This window comes from Theropithecus gelada, chromosome 7a (assembly GCF_003255815.1).
Source record: "Theropithecus gelada isolate Dixy chromosome 7a, Tgel_1.0, whole genome shotgun sequence".
NCBI lineage: Eukaryota > Metazoa > Chordata > Mammalia > Primates > Cercopithecidae > Theropithecus > Theropithecus gelada.
Genome location: NC_037674.1, coordinates 41,455,506 through 41,480,136, shown reverse-complemented (window position 1 = coordinate 41,480,136; position 24,631 = coordinate 41,455,506). Strand labels below are relative to the sequence as shown.

The following is a 24,631-nucleotide window of genomic DNA, read 5'->3' as shown; positions in this document are numbered from 1 at the left end:
ACTTTCACCTCCAGCAAGCCCAGCCTTCAGCATCTCATGTGATCTCTGGCTGCTGCACTTAAGCCCCACCCAGTCTGGACTCTACATCCAATCAGTTCTTAGTAGACCTAGGCCAAAGCAACTCCAAGCACCAGGAGCACCAGTTGGCTCCAGATGTTGCCTTTGCCTAAATGAAAGATGGCTCAGCTGTGAATCCCTTTGGCTAGAACAGTGGTGGTGTGAATGCTGCTGGATGATCAGCAGAACCAGTGCACCTGCTGGTGGGAACAGCCTCCTGCCAGGCCTTTGGGGTGCAGCATCGACTCCCAGGATGAGCATCCCAGAGGGAGGATCCCAGGTCCCTCCTCCCCCTGGCCCATGGCCCCTTCTGGCTGACTCTCAGGCTGCCCACGTCCAAATCACCCTGACTTGCTTCACCTCTCCCTGGTGCCTGTGAACCCACAGATAAGCTGCTGGAGTAGCTTCAACACAACTCCTCTCCCACTCCTCTCCCACTCCTCTTTCCCACCCGGTGAGAAAGGCCCCCAGCTCCAGCATGAACAGGCAACAGGTGAGGCAGGCCTTTGTTCCAAAATGTTCCATGGGCCCACCAGGGAGCCGAGCCTCTGCACAGCCTCCACTTCCACTGCACCTGTCTCTGCTTCCTGCATATTCTCTGTGGGGATGTGACTCACAGTGCCAGGTAGAAAGTCCTTTAGGAACAGAGACCCTGAGTAACACTCTAACTGCCTCCCCACAAGCATCCTCAGTCCCAGGCCCTGAAGTGGCTGCTCAGTGAGTGGGTGATGGAGAAGAAAGAATTTCCTCAGTGAGACCTAGGGAAGAACTTTCTGAGTGTGAGAGGAATTCAACACAGACATTTAAAGGCAGAAATTAGATTTTCGCACACCCTCCCTGCTTTTAGCTGCTTAGTGCTTTGTCCCTGTGTGAGGATCCAGCCGAAAACACAGCAGCTCTGGAGCCCTGGAAATGGGAGGTCCGTGGCCCCTGTCACAGCCCAACCCCACTCCAGGCACAGGACTCCTCTGAACTCCATGGGCACAGTTTGGCACACAATCATCTGGCCTGATCCTGTTTTTTGCCAAGAGGGACACTGAGGTCTGGAAGAGTGGTGCCTTGCCCACAGCCCATGACAGAGACAGAGAGAGGCTCCCTCCTCCAGACCAGACCTCATGGTTTGAAGGAAGTCTTGGGGAAGGGGAATGATGGGGAAATGGTCATGTCTGGAGTTCACTCCTCACAGGAAATGGGCTCGGACCCCACAACTTCCAGTGCCATTGCCCACTCCGACTGTGAATTCATTTCCCTCGGAGCCTATGTGGCTGGGGAAGCATCACCAAATTGCCCTTGATCACTACCCTCTTCCTCCCCTACCCTCCCCCACACAGCCTGAGACTTGCTCAGGGACCCCAAAAGGCAAGTGAGGGGGCCACGTAGGGGAGGGTGCAGGGCCAACAAGGCTAGCCCGGGTGTCTCTGCCAGCTGCCTTTGAAAGGCTCTTCCAAAGAGGTAATTCCTTTGTGCACAGACATGATTTATGAGGCTTTCTAGGCAAATTGTGGAGATAAATGGTCTTTGGGGCTGGGAAGCTTCAAAGGCAGTGATGCAAGCAGATCAGAAGGAGCTGGGCCGCTGGGAGCTGGGCCTTCATTAAAAGCCTGTGGGTGGAGGGGAGGGCTTTGAGCAGAGCTAAGGGCAGATAGCTTTCTGGGTCCCTGGGTCCCTTTGGGACAGCCCACCACAGTTTGCCTGAGCCTCACAGACCTCATTGCTGTATTGTATAAGGTGAAAGTGCTGGGGTCAGGTCACTGAGGTGCATTTATCTGCTGGGATAAATGCCACAGGGCAGAGGTTGGGGGTGGTGCATGAGTTCTGATTTGGACTCTAGAACGGCAGGGAGGACAGTGCAGGGTGCTCCTGCCAGGAGCCCAGGTAGGCGGTGCCAGCCTGTGTGATCAGCACGGTCTGGAGGCCTGGCAGGAGTTCCGGGAGTCTTGCTCCTCTCCTGACTCTCATGGGTGATCTGGACAGGTCGTCCGGCTCTCTGGGTGTCAATACCTTCTTCTGAACAAGGCATAAACGAACTCCAGTGCTCCAGCTCTGCGGTGCCTCCCAGGTCCTAAAGGTCCTCATCTCAGAAACAGGCCAGAGATCACACTGGCTGTGTGAGGTTGTGGGCAAGTCACCCAACTGCACCTGCCCTTGGTTCCTTCCTCTGTGAAGGGGGAGAACTATAGCTATCCTGAGCAGTTGTGGCTTAAATTGAACAAGATCACACCTGCAAAGTCTCTCACACCTACTGTTCCTTCCCATTATCTGTCCACACACAACTGTGGCGTTCTACATCCAGAGCAGATGCTGATTTAAAGAAAAAAAAAGTCCCTGATAAAGTCCCTGAAGTTGATAAATTTGACTTTCCCATCTTCCCATCTCCTCTCTCCTAAAGCAGGTTAATAAACATACACATACTCTGCTGAATCTGGCTTCCAGATCTGCTAATTGCCACTTGGATATTAACAGATAACGGAGATATTAATGACTGATAGTGCCTCAGGATGTGGCTAAACACCCCCCCCCGCCCTCCCCCCCCCACCACACACACAGAGGCACAAACAGGGGGTTGTTTGCATTTTAATAGGGATTCCTGCAGTCCCTGAGGAACGGGGTCCTAATGGTGCAGTGCCAAGCAGGCGCAGTGATATTTGAAGCAGTGTTGGTTTTGATTCAGCCATCTGCAGAGAGATGCCAGCTCTGATAAAACTGTTCCTGAATCTCCCCACTCCCTCCTGAAATGTTGACGGTGATACTCCTGGTTGAAATGGACTTGGCTGCCTGGAGCTGTGGTGGAGCCTATGGCAATAGAGATGAGGAAGGTAATGAGCTGGAGCAACTGCCTTTGCTCAGGGCATTGAATGTACCCATGGCCTTTGTTCCCCTCCTGCCCTGCTGCCCGAGACACTGCCTGCTCCCAGGTCTCCTTGTCTCTAACCTGACAGCAGAGCGCCCTCCCAGGTTTTAGCAGGCAGCTAGTCCAGAGCCCCTCCATCACCCGGTGTTCTGACAGTTTCCCATTTGCTTATCTGTTTCTCAAACTGACTGCAGGTTTCTGAGCCCCTAACAAGGTAGGTGCTTGAGAATTGTTTGACATTGAGCCTCTCATCTCATAATAGCTGGTGTGATGGGAGGCATAGAGCCCTAGATGAATATGGCCAGCTAGTTTCAAATGCAGCTCTCCAGTTTGTTAGCTGTGTGGTCACAGGCAAGTCACTTGGCTTCTCTGCCCCAGTTTCCTGACCTGTAAAATGTGGACGGTACACAAGATGACTGCTAAAGCCTAGCAGTAAAGAGTCAGTATATGACTCTCAACTTCGCCTTTCACAATCAGGTGATGTTATCCACTGCCAGGGGATGTTTGTCAATATGTGGAGGCATTTTTGATCGTCACAATTGTGTGTGTGTGTTGGGGAGGTACTACTGGCCTCTCATGGGTAGAGGCCAGGGATGCCACTAAATGCCCTGCAATGCACAGGATGGTTCACCATAGCAAAGAATTTTCTGGCCCAAAATGTGCTGAGGTTGAGAAGCCCTGATTTAGTTATTAAATGTCTCTGAACCTCAGTTTTCTCATTGGAAAATGGAATCATAGCCACATCACACGTGGTTTAACTCAGATCCTCTTTGGAATGAGGCAGAGTATGAATAACTGGCACAGGATTAGTAAGAACATTAGAGGAAACAACCCACGGGAGAATGCAGCTGGTCCTGGTAAGCTCTCGGGATTAGGGTTTTCCCCACATGCGTGTGCTCACTCCATCCCTACCACCCTAGGAGACGGGTGGGACATGGAGCCGCAGCCTCTGTGAATCCCAGCCTCCCCTTGGAGGTTTAAGGGAGGTATAGACGGTGTGGTTAAGTAACACTGAGTAACAAGTGTAATAAATAGATCACTAAGAGCTAATGATACATCATTATAATCCTGTGCTGTCAGCATCTTCTAGGCTTAGGGACTGTGTCAGGAGATTTGGGTTTTAATCTACCTTGGTCTATTAATATTTAATTCCAACAATCTAAGTGGCAGAAAGATAGGAAACTGAGTGATAGCTCAGCTCAGAGTTTGGGTAACCACCTCCAGGTTTTCTTTGTCATACAAACACACCTCCTATCCCTGTGCCCTCTGGCCTGTTTCTCAAGTGGGGACATTTGGCAACAGGGCATAGAATTACACAGCACTGGGACCTGAAGAGTCTCCAGCATTTACCTACCAGTGTTTGTTTCTTTCTTTCTTTCTTCCTTCTTTTCTTTTCTTTTCCTTCTTTCTCTTTCTTTTATTTTCTGTCCTTTCTTTCTTTCTTTCCTTTCTTCCCTTGCTTGCTTGCTTTTGTACAGGGTCTCACTGTGTCACCAAGGCTGGAGTACAGTGGTGCCATCACAGCTCACTGCCCGACTACCCAGGTTCAAGCAATTCTCCCACCTCAGCCTCCTGAGTAGTTGGGACTACAGGCACCTGCCACCACACCCAGCTAATTTTTATAATTTTTGTAAAGATGGGGTTTTGCCATGTTGCCCAGGCTGGTCTTTAGCTTCTGGACTCAAGCTCTCCTCCTGCCTCAGCCTTTCAAAGTGTTGGGATTACAGGTGTGAGCCACCACATCTGGCCCAGTATTTCTTAATGGAGACACCTTCGGCATTTTTTATTTTTATTTTATTTATCTTTAGAGACAGAGTCTCTGTTGCACAGCTGGAGAGCAGTGGTACAGTCAAAGCTCGCTACAGCCTCTACCTCCTGGGCTCAAGCGATCCTCTTACCTCAGCCTCCCGAGTAGCTGGGACTACAGGTGTGCACCACCACACCTGGATAATTTTAGCTTTTGGTAGAGACAGGGTCTCACTGTGTTGTCCAGGCTGGCCTCAAATGTCTGATCTCAGTGATCCTCCTTCCTTGGCCTCCCAAAGTTTTGGGATTACAGGTATGAGCCGTTGCACCCAGCCAGGGTACAGTTCTAAATTGTGTACAATTGTCCCTGGGATTGTTTGTGACAACCTAAATCCCCCCTCTCCCGTTTCCAGATGCTGTCTTGGGGAGGGTGACCTACTCCAGGCAAGAACCACTGATCCAAACCTGTCATTTTACAGATGTGAAAACAGAGGCCCAGAGAGGGGAGCAGGCTGCCCAGGAGTGCCCAGCGTTGGCTCTGACCCATCCTTCAGTGCTCCCTCAGAATTGTAGCTTAGGCCTGGAAAGAGTGGAGGGGCTCAGCCTCAGAGAACTTGACTGTGCTTTTACTGGGGCAAGTCACTTGACAAATGGCCTCGCTCACTGAGAAGTCACTTTATTTATCAGCTGGAATGGTTTCCGGCAGCTGCTGCTCCATCTCTGCCTCCCTGCCTGCTGCTTTGTAAACTCAGGAGCAATCCTGTGACCTGTCAGCTCTCGCTGCTGCTTCTGCAGGTGGGGTGGGAGATTGGGGACCACAGACCTTTCTGGGAGGGGCTATGACTGCATCAGGCCTTCCCATTGCTGGAGAGGAGAAAGGACGTGGGGGCCTTGGCCCAGGCCTTAGCACAAGCTGGGGCAGCTTAGGGGCAGTGGCTTCCAGGTTTATTTCCATCCCTTGACCTTCAATTCAGAGGCCGACTCCTCCTCCTTGCTGGGTCTCAGGATTCCTGTCTATGGAATGGGAAGGACTAACCTTCTCTCCCACCCCACCTCCAGCCCAGCATCCTCCTGCGCATCTCCCTGAGAGGACCAGTGAGAAAAGAGATCATGGGAAAAAAGAGTTCTCACCTGGGGAGCTTTTCAAGGGACCTATGCTTGGGCCCCACCGCCCTAGACCAATTCATTTGGCATGGCCATGGGTAGAGCCCAAGCAAGAGTGTTTCTTCAAACTGCCCCAGTGATACTGATCTGCAGCCAGGCTGAGAACCACTGTCTGAAGAAGTGAATCCTACAAGCAGCTGGGAGGGGGCTCTTTGGTAGCTGGGAGAAGGGCTGGCCAGGCACCTTCATCAGCACTGCTGACAGCTCTTGTGCCCCGCTGAGCTGGCTGCAGGGTGGGACCAGATGGTGGATGTGGGGAAAGTAAAGGGCAATCACAAAACAAGGACACACCTTAGCTCCTCTCTTCGTCTCTTCCTCCAGCCCAGAGAGACCCCAGGGCTAATGGGGCAGACAGGGCACAGGCACCTAAACCTTCCTATACAGTAGTGAAGGCAGAAAAGCAATGGTTGGCCACATTATTATTCCTAGTACAGTCCATAATGGCATCAAAACATATTTAGTTCTGTCCCTTTAATGAATTATCTTCAGGGACTCAAAAAGATGCTTATATCCCAGTGTTCACTGTTGTCTTGTACACAACAGTCAAAAGGTGGAACAACTCGGTGTCATCCACAGATGAATGGGTAAGCAAAATGTAGTCTGTCCATACAATGGAATATTATTCAGTCATAAAAACGAATGAAGTCCTGATAACAGGCTACAACACGGATGGACCTTGAAAACATTATGCAAAGTGAAATAAGCCAGATACAAAAGACTGATATTCTATGATTCCATTTAGAATCTAGAAATATCTAAACAGGCAAATGCATAAAGACAGAAAGAGGGCAGGTACGGTGGCTCGTGTCTGTAATCCCAGCACTTTGGGAGGCTGAGGAAGGTAGATCAATGAGCCCAGGAGTTCAAGACCAGCCTGGCCAACATGGGGAAACCCCATCTCTACAAAAAAAAAATAAGAAAATTAGCTGAGTGTAATGGTGCACACCTGTAGTCCCAGCTATTCAGGTGGCTGAGGCAGGAGAATCACTTGAACCTGGGACACAGAAGTTGCAGTGAGCAGATATTGCACCACTGCACTCCAGCCTGGGGCACAGAGAGAGACTCCATCAAAAAAAAAAAAAAAAAAAAGACTGCTCACAGTGGCTCATGCCTGTAATCCCAACACTTTGGGACGCCAAGGCAGGCAGATCACGAAGTCAGGAGATCGAGACCATCCTGGCTAACATGGTGAAACCCCGTCTCTACTAAAAATACAAAAATTAGCCAGGCATGGTGGCGCACCTATAATCCCAGCTACTCAGGAGGCTGAGACAGGAGAATCGTTTGAACCTGGGAGGCAGAGGTTGCAGTGAGCCAAGATCATGCCACTGCACTCCAGCCTGGGCAATAGAGCAAGAGTCTGTTAAGAAAAAGAGGAGAGGAGAGGCGAGGGGAGGGGAGGGGAGGGGCTTAAAGGTTACCAGTGGGGTAGGGGGTGGATCTAGGGAGTTACTGCTTCATGGTTACAGAGTTTTTCTATTTGAGGTGATGGAAAAGTTTGGAAATAGTAGTGATAATTGGTACAACACTGTGAACATAATTAAGGCCACTGAATTACACACTTAAAAATGATTAAAATGGAAATTTTTATGCTATATATATTTTACCACAATAGAAGAAAAATCTGAATAAACAATACATAATCTTAACTGAAGAGAATAAAATTATGGGAAATAGGGCCAGTCATGGAAAACCTCGGACCTACGCCCACCATTCACACATAAACCAGTCCCTGAATAAGGCACTTGCAGAAAATCAGTCTCTGCTCTCACCTCTTGGTGGATTTTCAAGGATGGCTGTTGAAGCCCAGGCTGGCTGCCAGCATACCATGTCCACCTGTAGCAGGTGCTATTATTATGGGTTGTTGTGAGAATTAAAGGAGAAAATTCACTTTGCACCTTTATCTCGTGACTTGGCATTAGTAACTGCCTGATCAACTGTAGTTACAAATTTAAAAGCCTGTCGGTGAAGAAGACAGTGGTGAAGCCACTTCCCCTTGTGGGGACCCAGGGGCACACTAAGCCTGGATCCTGGACCCCAAAGTCTGAAGGGGTCAGCAGAGGAAGGGGGTGAGTTGCCCAGCCTCAAGGAATAGAACAAGCCAGGCTGCACACTTCCAGGTGCCCTTCAGCCCTCAGTAGCTGCCCAGAGACGATCTAGCCACTTAAAAAATCAGCCAGGAATCCCAGCTACTCGGGAGGCTGAGGCACAAGAATTGCTTGAACGCAGGACATGGAGGTTGCAGTGAGCCGAGTTTGCACCACTGCACTCCAGCCTGGGCAACAGAGTGAGACTCTGTCTCAAAAAAAAAAAAAAAAAAAAAAAAAAAATCAGCCAAAGCCCAATATAATTAGGAAGCAGAGCCTGGGACAGAAAAAAAGAAATGTGTGAGGGGTGACATTCCAAGGCCAAATTGGTAAAAGTTTGCGATTCTCTGTGAAAGAATGCAAAGTCCTCTTGTAATTATAATGATGGTAGTTTTTAGTCACCTTCAGCAGAGTTGATAATTGACTCGCTGCAGCTCTGCCTCATTTCTCTGTCATTGCTGGGGAATGAGGTGTTTTAAGTGAATTTTCTAGATAACTGAAGCTTATCCCTGTGAACCCTTAACATTGTTTTTTTTGTTTAATCACTCTGGGGGGAAATTTCTCTAGAATGAATTATACACTTCTCTGCTTCCTTAATCAGAATATTCTAAACTGAATGTAACTTCTTCCTGTCAATTTGGATATGAGAGGCTATTTGCCCCTATATTAATGGCTCCAAGTTGCTTTGCTTTTTTTTATCTATAAATATTTCCTGTTTCCATGGTTTCTTACTATGACACAGTGCTCTTGCTCACATATTTTTAGGAGCCCCACAAAACATGCAGACATTGGCCAGGCATGGTGGCTCATGCCTATAATCCCAGCACTTTGGGAGGCTGAGGCAGGCAGATTACCTGAGGTCAGGAGTTCGAGACCAGCCTGGCCAACATGGTGAAACCCTGTCTCTACTAAAAGTATGAAAAATTAGCTGGGCATGGTGGCAGGTGCCTGTAATCCCAGCTACTCGGGAGGCTGAGACAGGAGAATTGCTTGAACCCAGGAAGCAGAGGCTGCAGTGAGCTGAGACTATGCTACTGCACTCCAGCCTGGGCAACAAGAGTGAAACGCCGTCTCAAAAAAAAAAAAAATGCAGACACAAACATACACATGTGCATATACACACACTCATATGCCAGCCTGTATTGTGAGAAAGCAGAGTGCCAGGCTTAATAGAATTGTGTTTACATGTTCTTCTATAATGCCCTGAGCCACCCTTATTAGAGCACGTCCGAAGTGTACCATGAATGCTGCTCCAGCATTTCTGCCCCTGCTAGACTGTGCACCCCAACAGGGCAGGGTGCTTTCTGGCAGTAGCAGGTCCTTGGTAAATGTTTCTGAATGGACAAGCAGAAGAATGAAAACACCCAGGTGTTACCATGTGGACTTTATGACAACATTCTGGCTTCCTTATCAGAAGGCTAGTTTTGCTTCCTACTGGGGTTCGGCTGTGCCAGAAAGAACAGAGGTCATTTAATAAGCAAAGCGTAACTGTATGCTCTGAGATGCACCAAGAACAAACTGGCTTTTGGCTCCAACAGTTTCATACAGAACCAAGGTCTCAGGGCCGTAACTGCAGCCCCAACAAAGGAAGGGACTTCCTTGTGCTGGATCCTGGGGTGGTTCATAGTGATGAACAGAGAAGAAGTGGCTAGTCTCTGTGGTATCCCTGACCTGTGCTTTGTGGCTGCCACCTTGTCCTCAAGACCACCTCTAAATTTCACTCCTTGGACTCTTCCTCCAGAAAGTGTCCCAATGACCTGCAGTGGGGAGAGCTAGAACCAGGAGACCTGGACTTGCTCTTGCTGTAACCTCGGGCAATCACTTAACATCTCTGACCGTGTATTTCTCCATCTGTCAAATGGGAAAATAAGAAAACCTAACTTACATGGTTGTTGTGAGGATTAAATTTATTCATGTATATAGCACTTCTAGGATGGTGCCTGGCACACAGGGAGCTTTTAAAATGTGGTTGTCTGGCTGGGCGCGGTGGCTCATGCTTGTAATCCCAGCACTTTGGGAGACTGAGGCGGATGGATCACCTGAGGTCAAGAGTTTGAGACTGGCCCGGCCAACATGGTGCAACCCCGTCTCTACTAAAAATACAAAAATTAGCCAGGCATGGTGGCATGCGCCTGTAATCCCAGCTACTCGGGAGGCTAAGGCAGAATTGCTTGAACCCGGGAGACAGAGGTTGCAGTGAGCCGAGATCACACCACTGTACTCCACCCTGGGCAACAGAACGATACTCTGTCTCAAAATAATAAGTAAGTAAAATGTGGTTGTCATTATTATAATACAGTCACAACATATGGACAATAAGCTATGTGAATTAAACTACATGTGCTTGGCAACTAAAAGAGAAATGGTACCATAGATGATTCTGCTGGTCCTCCTGCTCACTGAATGTGTGCCCCAGAGACAGGATAAGGTAGGAGGTGCTGGACTGCTAGATAGTCACTCTCTGTCCTGTGAGCCTTTATTTATTTATTATTATTATTATTACTACTATTATTATTATTTTGAAACGGAGTCTTGCTCTGTTGCCCAGACTAGAATGCAGTGGCACAATCTCGGCTCACTGCAACATCTGCCTCCCAGGTTCAAGCAATTCTCCTGACTCAGCCTCCCAAGTAGCTGGGACTCCAGGTGCACACTGCTACGCCCGTCTAATTTTTTGTATTTTAGTAGAGATGGGGTTTTACTGTGTTGCCCAGGCTGGTCTCGAACTCTTGAGCTCAAGAGTTTCACCCACCTCAGCCTCCCAAAGTGCTAGGATTACAGGCATGAACCATGGTGTCCAGCCTTCTGTGAGCCTTTTTCAATGTGAGTGGAGGCTGTAGCTATAAATGGACTTAATTTTTGCTTTACTCACTGTAATAGCAGGTGGAAAATATAGGGTGAGACTCACTCATAATTTGGCAACTCAGTTTGTGTGTATGAATACTTGGGGCACAGATGAAGAAGGGATGAACCAAGATAGGGTAACGGGGGTTCCAGGCCTTGGTGGTTCTGTCTGCTAAAGGATGATGGGCAGGCTCCATGATATTGACCTCTTGACCTTGGTCAGCAGGTGGGAGGGACATGTGGGGGACTGGTGGGGCTGATCCTTCCACCAACCTTCAGCCCCCAAAGACCACATGTGCTCACTGACCACACTGGAACCTTGTACCCTTGTACGTGCCCAACGTTTGAATACCGCTGTATCTTTGCTTATATTGAGCCTACCCAAGTGACACCTTCCCAATCCCACTCACCTGCCCCCTTTCCTCTCTGAGTGTCTAAACCCTAGAAATCTGGAGCACAAACAGCAACAGATAATCTTGGTGACCGGCCATTCTAGTTTGCCCAGGACTGAGGAATTTCCCAGAATGGGGAACTTTCGGTGCTGAAAGCAAGATGGTTGCTCACCCTATTAGGCAGACAAGTGAGACATCCTTCACAGCCCACTTGAGATGGCTTCTGTTTTAAGAAGTCTTGCCTGATCTCCTTAGCTGGAAGCAATCATTCTTTCTATCGAACTTCTTCCAGAACATTATGTGTGCCTGTCCATGCCTGAACTCCACACCCCAGTCTCACCCCAAACTTTGAGTGAATGAGGCTGTAACTGAGGACATCTTGTTATTGTGCGTCCCGTATGCATCAGGCGAGGGTCAGAGTGGGAGGTGGCAGCAGGCTGGGTGACCTCTCTGGGGCTCTGCTATTCAGCCCCTTTCCATAGCTGTAGAGTGTGAATTTCTGCAAAACTGGCTCAGCTATCACTCTTTGAAATATTTAATTACATGTAAAGATCTTGAAGGCTGTCTGTTACTTCCCAAGGAAGCATTTCTTTTTCCTGCTCCTTCTGAAGCTGGCTGCTTGGAAAGTAATGAAATTGAACTGAAGCCGAAGCAACCAGCAGGCGTAACCATTACTGAAAGGAAGAAGCATGAGGAAGAGATGAAAAGGGTGACAGGGAGATGGAGCCAAGGGAGGGGCAGGGAGTTACAGGAAATATTCCCAGAGAGTGAGTGAAATGCAAAAGGTGAGAAAACCAATGCATGTGGAGAAGAGGGAGAAGGGGGCAGGAAAGATAGACAAATGGGAGCCGGACTGGGCTGGGTCCAGCAGGCCCCAAGAAGAGACGTAGGGTCACAGAGAAGAGGGGTGGCAGATGGGAAAAGAAAGGGCCGGGCAGAAAGGAACAGAGACAGGCAGCCAACCAAGAGCTTAGCAAAGACAGAGGGATGTAAACAGCTTGTGGCTCCAGAATTTCGATCAGGAGTGGGGGATTTAGGGCAGCCATTTGGTTGGAAGAGAATGGCCGGACCAGGAGATGGGTTCTGAAGCTGCCTTGAAGAAACAAACGCTCTGCCCTTCTTAGCCTGTGTAACTATTTGCGTGGCTTGGTGGAAGAACTGATGGAGGTTATGAGGCGCCAAAGCTTCCACCCAGGCACCCCTTGCTGCAGCCTGTACAGGGAGGAGCACTGCAAAGATGGGAAGGCCGCATGGGCATCGGTTCCTGGCCCCTGCCCCAAGGAGAGCTGACTGCCCCGTCTCTTGCAGGCTGCGACAGCGACCACTGGGGGCCCCACTGCAGCAACCGGTGCCAGTGCCAGAACGGCGCCCTGTGTAACCCCATCACAGGCGCCTGCGTGTGCGCCGCCGGCTTCCGTGGATGGCGCTGCGAGGAGCTCTGCGCGCCTGGCACCCACGGCAAGGGATGCCAGCTGCCGTGCCAGTGCCGACACGGTGCCAGCTGCGACCCCCGCACCGGCGAGTGCCTCTGCGCGCCTGGCTATACCGGCGTCTAGTGAGTCATGCGGCAGGGCCAGGACCGGGCGGGACCTGGAGGGGCGGGACTTGGAGGGTGCGTGGGTGGGGAGAGTGGAGGGGTGTGGAGCGGCTGGGGCGGCGCCTGGAGTGGCCGTCTTACCGCAGCTGCACACCCAGCCCTGGGCTCCTTGTGGGTGGGCTGGCTGGTGGGACCAGGAGGGTTGGGATAGTCTTGGCTGTGAAATCTCCTGTGAGTCTAAATGCCCAGGCCTCACCCACGCAGGTCTCAGATTCCTGCCTTCCAGGACCCCGTTGACTGGTCCTTCCTGAGACTGCCGGAGTGGGCGCTCCCTAAAACCCTCCCAGGAGGCCCTTCCTAGCAGAGACAGCCCTTATCTTGGAAGTCTCTTCTGACCTTACCCCATATGATGCTGCTCACCTGGGGCCTTCCCTTCTAGGGCATTTGGGAGAGGTGTGACACACATAGAGAGAGGTGAGGGTCCTGGGCAGATACCATGTACAGATTTGGGAGGATTACTCCGCTGTTCCTCTCCCCCACTTTCTCTCCCGAGACACCGAACAGCCACTCACTCCAGTTCCCCGGAGAATAGTATTGACAGGAGACCTACAAGACTGCTTAGCTGAGACCCCCTCAGAGGCAAGATTGAAGTTCTCCTCCCAACCCTGTAGCAGGCTCAGTGGCCTCTCCAACAGCCTAGATCCTGAAGGGTGGCCAAGGACTCTAACCACAGAGACGTTGTTGATTGAGGGTGTTCCCTACCCCGATGTCTGGTCAGCTCCCAAGTCCTAGTGAGCTAGAGGCCAGGGCCATTGGATGAAGGCCCAAGACCAAGACCCCATGCAAATCCTGCCCCACACTTCAACAGCGCCCAGTCCCTGCACATGAGCCTGTCATGAGAGCTGGGAGCCTTCCCGAGCGTGGAAGAAACGAGCTCCAGATTCTTCCCCTCTCTGAGTCTAGGCGGATTCTTGAAGACGGGATCCATGGGCACTTTTCAGTGCCTTCATTCATGGGATTACTTTGGCCTGGCATGCCCTTCCTTCCATTCTCCTGGTGAAATTGACTTCACCTTTAAGGCCCAAGTAAAATGTCTTCCTCCTCGGGAAGCCTTCCTCAGCCTTCTCCCCAGAACAGTCTTCTTTTACACTAAGAACACTTAAGTCCATCCCAAAAGTATTGGCCCAAGCACCCTACATTCCAATGTATTCAGTCTGAGCCCTGCTTCCCCCTCCTGGCCGGGAGCAGGACTGCAGCTCAGCTGATGCAGATCCATTGACTGTGAAGGAATTCCTAGTGAACCCTGGAGCACTGGGGCCCTGCCACCTGATCTGAATGCTGCTGTGTCTAACACCTCTGCTTCTCCATGCAGCTGCGAGGAGCTGTGCCCTCCTGGGAGCCATGGAGCTCACTGTGAGCTGCGCTGCCCCTGCCAGAATGGGGGCATGTGCCACCACATCACTGGCGAGTGTGCCTGCCCCCCAGGCTGGACGGTAGGTGGGCCCAAAGGATCTGGGTGGGGCACTGTAAGAGGACTGAGCATTCCTCACTCACACACATCTTAAAAGGCTAAATTGGCCGGGTGTGGTGCTCACGCCTGTAATCCCAGCACTTTGGGAGGCCAAGGCCTGCAGATCACTTGAGGTCAGGAGTTCGAGACCAGCCTGGCCAACATGGCAAAACCCAGTCTCTACTAAAAATACAAAAATTTGCGAGGCATTGTGTCATACATCTGTAATCCCAGCTACTTGGGAGGCTGAGGCACAAGAATAACTTGAACCCAGGAGGCAGAGGTTGCAGCCAAGATTAAGTTACTGCACTCCAGCATGGGTGACAGAGTGAGACTCTGTCTCAAAAAAAAAAAAAAAAAAAAAAAAGTTATTCTCCCACTGTGAATACCCTCCCTCCTATTTAGTGATCCCTAGGGCATCACTAAATGCTGCCAGTGGTGCCGTGGACACAGCTTTGAATCCCAGGTCTGCCATCTCTAAGTGCTGTGTGGCCTCAAGCAAGTTACTCACCTCTTTGAGCCTGTGGTCTCTCCTGTCCAAAGAAATTGAATTCTTCTTGTAAGATTAGCTCTGTCTTTGGGTATAAGCACCCACATGAGCAGCCATGGGCCCTGGGCCAGAGGTGGCAGAAAAGGCTGGGAAAAGAGGAGAAACAGCAGGTATGGATAACCTGAATTTATCTAACTTCGCCCCCTGCACTTGCACACACACACATTCTGATTCTGTGGGCCCCAGAATCTGTATTTTAACAGGTACTGCAGGTGATTCTGATGTAGCCTCAAGCAGCCCAGGTCTCATGTCTGGGAAAAACCATTGTGGGAAAGGAGGATAAGATTTGTAACCTCATGGGCCTAAATTCAGGTCTCACAGCCAATGTTGACCCTGAAAAAAGCCTCAATTACTCTGCTTCCCCAAGTACAAAACTGATATAACAACAGTGAGCCCTGCCCTACCCAGCTGCCATGGTTGGTGGCTGGCTCATGTGAGGCTATGCATGTCTAAAGTCCTTTGCAAACTCTGAAGCCCTCTACGATGGCTTGATTTCTATCCCTGGGTGCCATAAACCCTCCACAAGCCTCCTTTTAGCCAACACACCCTGCCTGCCAGTGCCTGCCCCACAGACCAAGCCCTTAGAGGCAGTGAGTCAGCTGAAGCTGACCTTCCTGGGCTGCGTCCCTGCCTCTGACTCTCCAGTAACATGCTCTGTTTCAGGGGAAGCTCAGTGACACAGTCCGCCACCTCCCCTGGGGCCTGAGGCTTTGCAAAGCCAGAGAGGACAGGGCTGCTGAGCAGAAGCAGGATATTTTAGAAGGCTGTGAATGCAGAGGTCACAGGGACAGATGGGAGGACACCTGCAGGGCCCATCGATGCAGGCACAGTCTTGTCAGAATTTTTTTAGGGCAGGAAAAGGACCTTGGGGACCACTTGGTCCCACAGCATCCAAACCTGACTGCACACCAGAGCTGACAAGCAGGTGGCGGGGAGTTAAAATACAGATTCCCAGGCTGCGTCTGTGACCTCCTGGGACTGGGGGATCTCTATTTTTAATAAGCTCCCCAGATGGTTCTGAGGCAGCCAGTCCTGTCTGCAGGTCTGCATTTGGAAAGAATTGATCCAGACCATAGGACTTCCTTCTGTGTTTCACAAAACCCTATGGTTTCTTGTGGGAGAACCGGGGCAGGAGCCTAATCATTAGGAATCTGGTGCCCACCCCACCCCCACCTCTCCATTTTAATCTACTTTCTATAGTGAGGTGCTCTAGGTAAGATTTCACATATAAACAGGGTTTCCCAGCTTTAAGAGATTTGGATCCCACTGGTCTGTCAATACCTTCCTTTCTCAGATGAAGAAGCTGAGGCTCAGAGGGGGTAAGGGACCTGTTCAAGACCACACTGGTGGTTAGGAGTGAGGTGTAGCTAGAATCCAGGTGTCCTGACTCCCAGCCCTTAGTGTCTGTCTGTCCATCTGTCTGTCTCCTCTGAGGAAGAAAAAGGGACTGCTACCACCTCTCCCATACCTGCCCATTTCTTCCACCCTGAACCAGTCTCTGGAAAGACCCTCTCATCTCCAACCAGCTTTCAGAAATCCACCCAGCAAGCGGGGTCCTCAGAGGCCCAGCTGCATCGGAGAGGTTGGATCAGGAAGTGGTGGGCAGAACAAGCGCACAGCATCCCTTTGCCTGTAAAGGCCTCTCTGGAGACACTGCTGAGGCAAGGGTGGTTTAAGAGGGGAAGGTGAGAAGCAAACACACAGGGGGATTGTATTTCTCCCCAGCACAGCGAGAGGTTTGTTCTTCCAGATGACAGGAAACTCTGTTGACAGAAGCCTTTGGATTGAGGACTTTATGTTTTTAATTTTACTGTAGACAATTGCATTTCTATTTTTGACATAGCATTTAACTTGCAGATTTGTATGAATTATTAATACCCCTTGTGCATGCAGAGTCACCGTATAATGAAGTTGCACTCACGCCTGAGGCTCCTCCCAGGGACAGCAGGGACCAAGGAACGGATACTGGGGAGAAGGCTCCCCACTTTAGCATCTTCCATTGCCTGACTTCCCAATGGCCCTATGTGACTTCAACCACACATTTTCCAACTCAGGGATATACAGATTGCTGATTCACACCATGCACCTCCCCAAAGACCCGGGCCATTGTGTGGAACTGGAGAGAGGAGCGCCAGGCCAGGAACTCTGGCTCTCCAGGCCCCTCCTTAGAGATTCCTGGCCACCAGGCCCTAAGCATGCCCACAGGATAGTCTGCTAGCCCAGCATGAAGCCTGTTTCAGGCGGGGTCTTTGCAAAGAGCCTGGGGAATTGTTTCCCCTCTTTTTCCGGGCTCTGAGACCTTTCAAAGCAGAGAAATCGGTCTGAGTAGTTTGATGTGAGTGGGAACTAGAGACAGAGAGGGAGAAGGAAATAGGATTGACATCCCCCACCCTTCTTATGTTGGGGACTGGATACAGTGTGTGTGTGCCTACATGCATGCATACACACACACACACACACACACACACACACAAAGAAAAGAGACTGGAGGAGAGGAGGCTGAGGAGCTGGGAAACAGGACCAGTTATCCTGGAGGGCCAAAGAGAGGTTTTGCATGGTGAAATCCTATCTCTACTAAAAATACAAAAAATCAGCCAGACATGGAGGTGGGCACCTGTAATCCCAGTTATTCAGAGGCTGAGGCAGGAGAATCGCTTGAAACCAGGAGGTAGAGGTTACAGTGAGCCAAGATTGCGCCATTACACTCCAGCCTGGGCAACAGAGCAAGACCCCATCTCAAAAAAAAAAAAAAGAGAGAGGGGTTTTAGGGCTGAGGCCTAGTATTACAGATGCTTAGGTTTGAGAAAAAAGATTCATGGAGCCCCACTTCCTGACCTGTGGCCTGGATCACCTTCACAGCACTCACACCAACCACAGCTCACTGTCCATTGAGGGTGTCCATGCCACCCTGGAGCATCACTGATCATTAGAAATGCCTTCAGATGCTTGGTGAGGCTGAGTTGCCTCCCCTCCAGGAGAGCTGGCATGGCCTTAAGTCCTTTCACCATCTTGGCCCCTTCTCTTCTTATGTTCTACTTAGCCAAGATCCTTTTTTTTTTTTTTTTTTTTTTGAGACAGAGTCTCGATCTGTCGCCCAGGCTGGAGTGCAGTGGCGCAATCTTGGCTCACTGCAAGCTCTGCCTCCCGGGTTCACGCCATTCTCCTGCCTTAGCCTCCCAACTAGCTGGGACTACAGGCACCCACCACCATGCCTGGCTAATTTTTTATATTTTCAGTAGAGACGGAGTTTCACCATGTTAGCCAGAATAGTCTCCATCTCCTGACCTCGTGATGTGCCTTCCTCAGCCTCCCAAAGTGCTGGGATTACAGGCATGAGCCCCCACGCTGGGCCACCAAGACCCTCTTAAAGTGCGACTGTTTTCCAGATTTTAACAAAGCCATTTGGTCTAACCAGTTCTGAGAGGAGCAGAAAATATCACCTTACCCCATGTCCAACCTTCTAGAAGCCACAGCAGTCCAAGATCCCACTACAATTGGAGATACACACTCAACTGACCACACGGCAAGTACATGAATCTGCTGAGGCTGCCATAACAAAGTGCCACAGACTAGGCGGCTTGAACAACAGAGACTGATTCTCACAGTTCCAGAGGCTAGAAGTCCAAGATCAAGGTGTCGGCAGGGTTGGTTCCTTCTGAGCCTCTTTCCTTGGCTTGTAGATGGCCATCTTCTCCCTATGTCTCTGTGTCGTCTTTATTCTGGGTCTGTCTTAATCTCCTCTTCTTGTAAGGACATGAGTCATGTTGGATGAGGGCCCACCCAGATGACCTCATCTTAACTTGATTACCTATGTAAAGGTCCTGTTTCCAAATACAGTCCTACATTCTGAGGTACTGGAGGTTAAAACTTCAGCATAGGAATGTTGGCCGGGCACAGTGGCTCATGCCTGTAATCCCAGCACTTTGGGAGGCTGAGGCAGGTGGATCACCTGAGATCAGGAGTTCGAGACCAGCCTGGCCAACATGACAAAACCCAGTCTCTACTAAAAATACAAAAATTAGCTGGGCGTGGTGGCGCATTCTTGTAATCCCAGCTACTTAGGAGGCCAAGGCAAGAGAATCGCTTGAACCCAGGAGGTGGAAGTTGCAGTGAGCTGAGTTCGTGTCATTGCACTCCAGACTGGGCAACAGAGTAAGACTCCATTTCAAAAAACAAACAAAAAAGAGGAATGTTGAAGGGGTACACTTCAGCTCATAGCAGCAGGAGAGAAACCATAGGCTGTAGCACTCTCCTAAGCTGACTTCTCTGGCTGCTCTCTCCCCTTGCCTCTCCCCAAAAGGCTATTCTTCCAGCCAGCAGTGGGTGATGACTCCTATGGTTCTCTTCCACTCTTCTCAGTCTCAGGTTATGTGGGGCTCCCACCATGTGCCACCTCATCAGGTGTCAACTTGGTTCAATTACTATTAATTAAGTGCCCCCTGTTTAAGGCACTATACTAGGTTCCTTCACATCTCTAATCTCACTTCCTCTTTATAACCACCTGGAAGACTAGGAGTTACTACTCCCATTTTATAGATGAGAAAACTAAGGCTCAGAATGATCACCTGACTTATCCTAGCTCACCTATCTGGGAGGAGGCAGAGCTGAGATCTGAGCCCAAATCTTGACTTTGAACCCAGTGCTCTTCCCATCACACCAGGCAACAGGACCTCCAAAATATCAAATTCTCTCAGGCCCCAGGAGCTCAAACCAGGGAAGAGGACTAGAGATTCGGTGGGCTTGGATGCCTGCTGTTTGGGAATCCTGAGCAGGGGCTGAAAGAGGTGCTCACCCACTTCACCAAACAGTCTCAATGATGCCTGATTTCCCTAGGGAATGCCAGAAGGACACATTCTATGCACCAGACTCCTCTACTGACCTCCTCAGGGAGCACTTCTCAGGTTGTGTCTGAGAAGCACTAAAAAGGACAGGAACCTGGCCAGGTGTGGTGGCATGAGCCTGCAGTCCCAGCTCCTCAGGAGGCTGAGGCAGGAGGATCAGTTGAGCCCAGAGGTTCAAGGTTACAGTGAGCTGGGACCGCAACACTGAACTTTAGCCTGGATGACAGAGTGAGACCCCATCTCTTAGGGAAAAAAAAAAAAAAAAAGTTTTTTTGGCTGGGCGCAGTGGCTCACGCCTGTAATCCCAGCACTTTGGGAGGCCGAGGCAGGTGGAGCACATGAGGTCAGGAGTTCAATACCAGCCTGGCCAACATGGTAAAACCCCATCTCTACTAAAAATACCAAAAAATTAGCTGGGCGTAGTGGCAGGTACCTATAATTCCAGCTACTCAGGAGGTTGAGACAGGAGAATCGCTTGAACTCGGGAGGTGGAGGTTGCCATGAGCCGAGATCACGCCATTGCACTCCAGCCCAGACAACAAGAGTGAAACTCTGTCTCGGGAAAAAAAAAAAAAAAAAAAGTTTTTCCAAGAGTGTCCTTATCCAGCCCAGGACTGTAGAAGACCGAGTCAGATAGAAGCCAGAAAGATTTCTCCCCCGTCATGAATACCTAGAACTTTTAAAGTGCACTGAGAAAGGCCCCTGCGATACCTGGAGTACCCCCACCACCTCCAGGAGGAAGAAGGACCCCTACTCGGAGTGACTTTTGTCTTTTTCTTTTCTTTCTTTTTTTTGAGATGGAGTCTCACTGCGTTGCCCAGGCTGGAGTGCAGTGGCACAATATTGGCTCACTGCAATCTCCGCCTCCCGGGTTCAAGTGATTGTCCTGCCTCAGCCTCCCGAGTAGCTGGGATTACAGGCACCTGCCATCACGCCTGACTAATTTTTGTATTTTTTACTAGAGCTGGGGTTTCACCACGCTGGCCAGGCTGGTCTGGAACTCCTGCCCTCAAGTGATTCACCTGCCTTGACATCCCGAAGTGCTGGGGTTGCAGGCATGAGCCACCGCACCTGGCCTCAGTGAATTTTCTCTCCCCTTTTCTCACACACACACAGTCTCTCACTGTCCTCAGCTGCTTCTGCGCCTCACTCCTCCCTCCCCTCCTCACCTCACCTCCTCACCTCACCTCAGTCCCTCCTCTCAGCCCCTCTACTTCTGACTTGTGTGTGGAGGAGAGTCTGAGCTGAACGGCCTCCTATTTAACTCATTACAAGTAAACTGGATGATCTTGAAAGATGACTCTGCTCTGGCACAATTTTCCTGAATAAACTAGCTTCTAAGGGTTGGTGATTATTGGTGCTGAATAATTGTGTGTTGAACTAATTGATTAATTAATTGGAGGAACATCCTTGATCTCCATAAGAGAAATGACTGTCGGGTGTGCACAGGGCTGGAAGGGCAGCAGGAGATAAGAGCAGGCTCAGATCTGTTAAAAACCTAAGACTCATGCGTGTAATTTTAAGTTACATAATACCACAAGGCTAATGCTGGGGGGCGGGGGAGTCCCCTGCTCCATTTACAAATCCTACTCCCTAAAGGCAACTACTTTCAAATCTTTTAGATCTTTCTTCTGGCATTTCCCTCCATTTTTCTATATAACATGCTTTATAGCCATTTCTTGACTTTTCCATTTTAGACAGTCATTGAATCCATTGACTTCCTGCTGTAGAATAAGATTCTGCTCTGCCATACACACACATACAGATGCAAGCAACCCCTCTCCCACCCTCCCAGTGGAGTTATATTACAATTTGTGGTTAAATCATTAAAAAAAAAATTTAAGACACAGGATTTGGCTGGGTTGCCCAGGCTGGAGGAGAGTGGCTATTCACAGGCATGATCATAGCTCACTGCAGCCTTGAACTCCTGGGCTCAAGTGATCCTCCTGCCTCAGCCTCCTGAGTAGCTAGGACTACAGACAGGTGCCACCATGTCCAGCTTGGTTAAATTATTTTTTAAATATTTATGTTAATATACATGTGTATTGTTACTAATTTACCCTTAAAACTCTCTTGACAGAGCTCTCAGACTCCTCTCAATAAGGTCAGACCCATCAGAAGTCTCCCCAGGTTTTGCTTTTGTTTTGTTTTTGAGGCAAGTTTCTTAGAAGCCTGCATCTTCTGTTCCAGTCCGAACTCTTTAACTCTGTTCTCCAGGCCTGCAGCATAGCTGTCATCTGAGGCTTCCTTTCACTGCTGTCCTGGGATTCCTTTCACCTCTGTCTTCTGTTGGAGTCCCTAGTTCCTGGAATTCATGCCTTTCTTTTTCTTGGGTAATTTTTTTTTTTTTTTTTTTTTTTTTTTTTTTTGAGACAGTTTCGCTCTTGTTGCTCAGGCCGGAGTGCAGTGGTGCGATCTCGGCTCACTGCAACCTCCACCTCCTGGGTTCAAGCGATTCTCCTGCCTCAGCCTCCCCAGTAGCTGGGATTACAGGGATGCACCACCACACCCGGCTAATTTTGTATTTTTAGTGGAGATGGGGTTTCTCCGCGTTGGTCAGGCTGGTCTCAAACCTCAGGTGATCCGCCCATCTCAGCCTCCAAAAGTGCTGGGATTATAGGTGTGAGCCACCGTGCCCCGCTTTCTTGGGTAATTATTTTTTTATGGAAAACAAATCCTCCAGTAACTTTCTGAGAAAGTATTTATGAAAGGTTAACTTTTTGAGGCTATTCAAATCTGAAAATGTCTTTATTGAGTCCCCTACTTTAGTGTTAGTTTAGTTGGGTGTAGAATTCTAAGTTGGAAATGATTTTTTTCCTCTGGATTTTTAAGGCATTGCTCCATTGTCTTCTGGCTTCTAGTTGAGAAGTCTAAAACATTTTGACTCCTGATTTTTGTATGTTTGTTTTCCTCTTTGTATTTTCATTTTTGTTTCTGTAGAGATGAGATCTTGCTTTGTTACCTAGGCTGGTCACCAACTCCTGGGCTCAAGAGATCCTCCCACCTCAGCCTCCCAAAGTGCTAGAATTATAGGCATGAGCCACCACACCTAGCCTGTTTTCCTCTTTCTAAAAACTGTGAACATCATTTCTTTATCCACAGAGATATAAAAGTTTATGACAACATGACTTGATGTGGGTCTTGTTTCATATTTTTGCTGGAGACTTTGTAGGCCTTTTCAGTTCAGAAACCCAGGTTCTTCATCCTTCCATTCTGGGAAATTGTCTTTCATTATATTTTCCATTAATTTACTTACCTCTATTTTCTCTGTTCTACTGTCTGGAACTCCTGTTAATTAGATGTCAGACCACCTGAACTGGTCCTCTAATTTCATTATATTTTCTCTATTTTAATCTCATCTTTCTATCTTTGTCTCTTTCTCTCTCTGTTGTACTTTATAGATTTCCTCAACTTTCTTTTGGCTCTTCTATTGCAACATTTTAATTTCTGCCATCTTATTTTTAATTTTCAAGACTTCTTTCCTACTCTCTGGATATCCTCTTTTATAGCACTCTATTCTTTCACAGGTGCAATATTTTCTTATAGCTACCTGAGCATGTTCATTTTAATTATGATAGAGGCTTTTTTCCTTCTCTTTTTTTTAGGTTTTCCTTGTTCCACGCATGGTTCCTATTTCCTCTGTGTTCCTGTTGTCTATTTGTTCATTTCAGTGTTTCTCTTTCATGTGAGGGCCTGTTTCAAATATCTGGTGATCCTTGGCCATCTGTTCACGTTTTACAGTGAGCCTCAGAAAAGCTAATTGGACACCTGGGGGTGGAGGGCGATGTCAGGCGTGTTGACTGATGGGACTCTCAACTATCAATATCTTTAGGTCATTTCTCTTGAACTCCTCAGTGTCCCTAGAAAGGAACCCTCCAACCTCCTGCCACAGGGAGTTCAGTCTGGCAGTCAGCCTTTAGGAGCGCAGCAGGGAAGAGAGCAGCAGGAGAGTTCCACCCCCACCTTCATCTCTGCCTGTGTCCCTTGTCCACAGCCTGTGACACCAACCTCTCTGAAAGACTTGGACAATTCACCTGGCTATTCAAGGTCGGGAGGGCAGAGATTGGGGGTCTAATTCCCTATTTTATAAACTTTCAAACTTATAAACTGTTTTGATCCTACCTGTACCTTCACCTTCAGAGGATCCCAGTGTCTCTGATTCCTGAGCTTTTTGAGGTTACGAAGGACTTCATCACCCAGCATTATGACACTCCCTTTGCAGGCACTTAACATTGCCCAGGAAGCAGAAACCAAAGCAGTTATCGCTCCTCCACCTGCTTTTCCATCTTCCAGTGTGTGACATCCCTTGTCTTCTATTCCTCTTTTCCTTGTAGGTTTATACCTGTACCCCTTTAACTCTCATGTCAGTTGGGTTTGGGAAAGAAGCTGAGCAAAGTGCACGTCTCCACACCAGCATGTTTACTCGGCCTCCTTCCTTGTGTCTCCTCAGCGCTTTACTGTGTACCCATGTGAGAGTACTTAGTGCCTTGTACTTAGCTGTTTTCTTGGCTGTCTCTGCAGTAGACTAGGAAGACAGGAATCAAGTCAAATCACCCCTAGTGTCTAATACAGCACCTCGCATACAATAGTCAGTTTCTAAATTGTGCTGAATAACTGGATGAGCAAGTTGGCCTCCGTCTCCCATCTCCCATCTCCCATCTCTAAGAGGAGGGCTTTGGAGCCCTGGTGTCCAGCTGGCTGAAATTCTTCTGGGAAGTTGGGTGGTCCCTGGAGACACAGCAGCTGTGCCATTCCCAGGAAAGTTTGGTATCTCTGGAGCACCACCATACATGTCTTCCCACCTCTGTTTCAGGGAGCAGTGTGTGCCCAGCCCTGCCCACCAGGAACATTTGGCCAGAACTGCAGCCAGGACTGTCCTTGCCACCATGGAGGGCAGTGTGACCACGTGACTGGACAGTGCCACTGTACAGCTGGATACATGGGGGACAGGTAAGGATAGTGTTAACTGTTGTCTTTGCTGTCCATTTTACTCATTCACAGGAGCCTTGCAGAGAACAGCTCATAGCTCTGTCTCTGCCAGCCTTCCAGTTC

The 24,631-nt window shown here is 49.3% G+C and overlaps 1 protein-coding gene across 1 annotated transcript in view; it reads left to right on the top strand.

Annotated features, from left to right (window-relative positions):
- MEGF11 (multiple EGF like domains 11) overlaps window positions 1-24,631 on the top strand; it is a 379,169-nt gene that overhangs the window by 281,609 nt on the left and 72,929 nt on the right. The window contains exons 6-8 of the mRNA XM_025390189.1: window positions 12,450-12,696; window positions 14,051-14,171; window positions 24,393-24,529. Of these exons, the coding sequence (XP_025245974.1) occupies window positions 12,450-12,696; window positions 14,051-14,171; window positions 24,393-24,529 (505 nt within the window). The remainder of the gene's footprint in view (window positions 1-12,449; window positions 12,697-14,050; window positions 14,172-24,392; window positions 24,530-24,631) is intronic.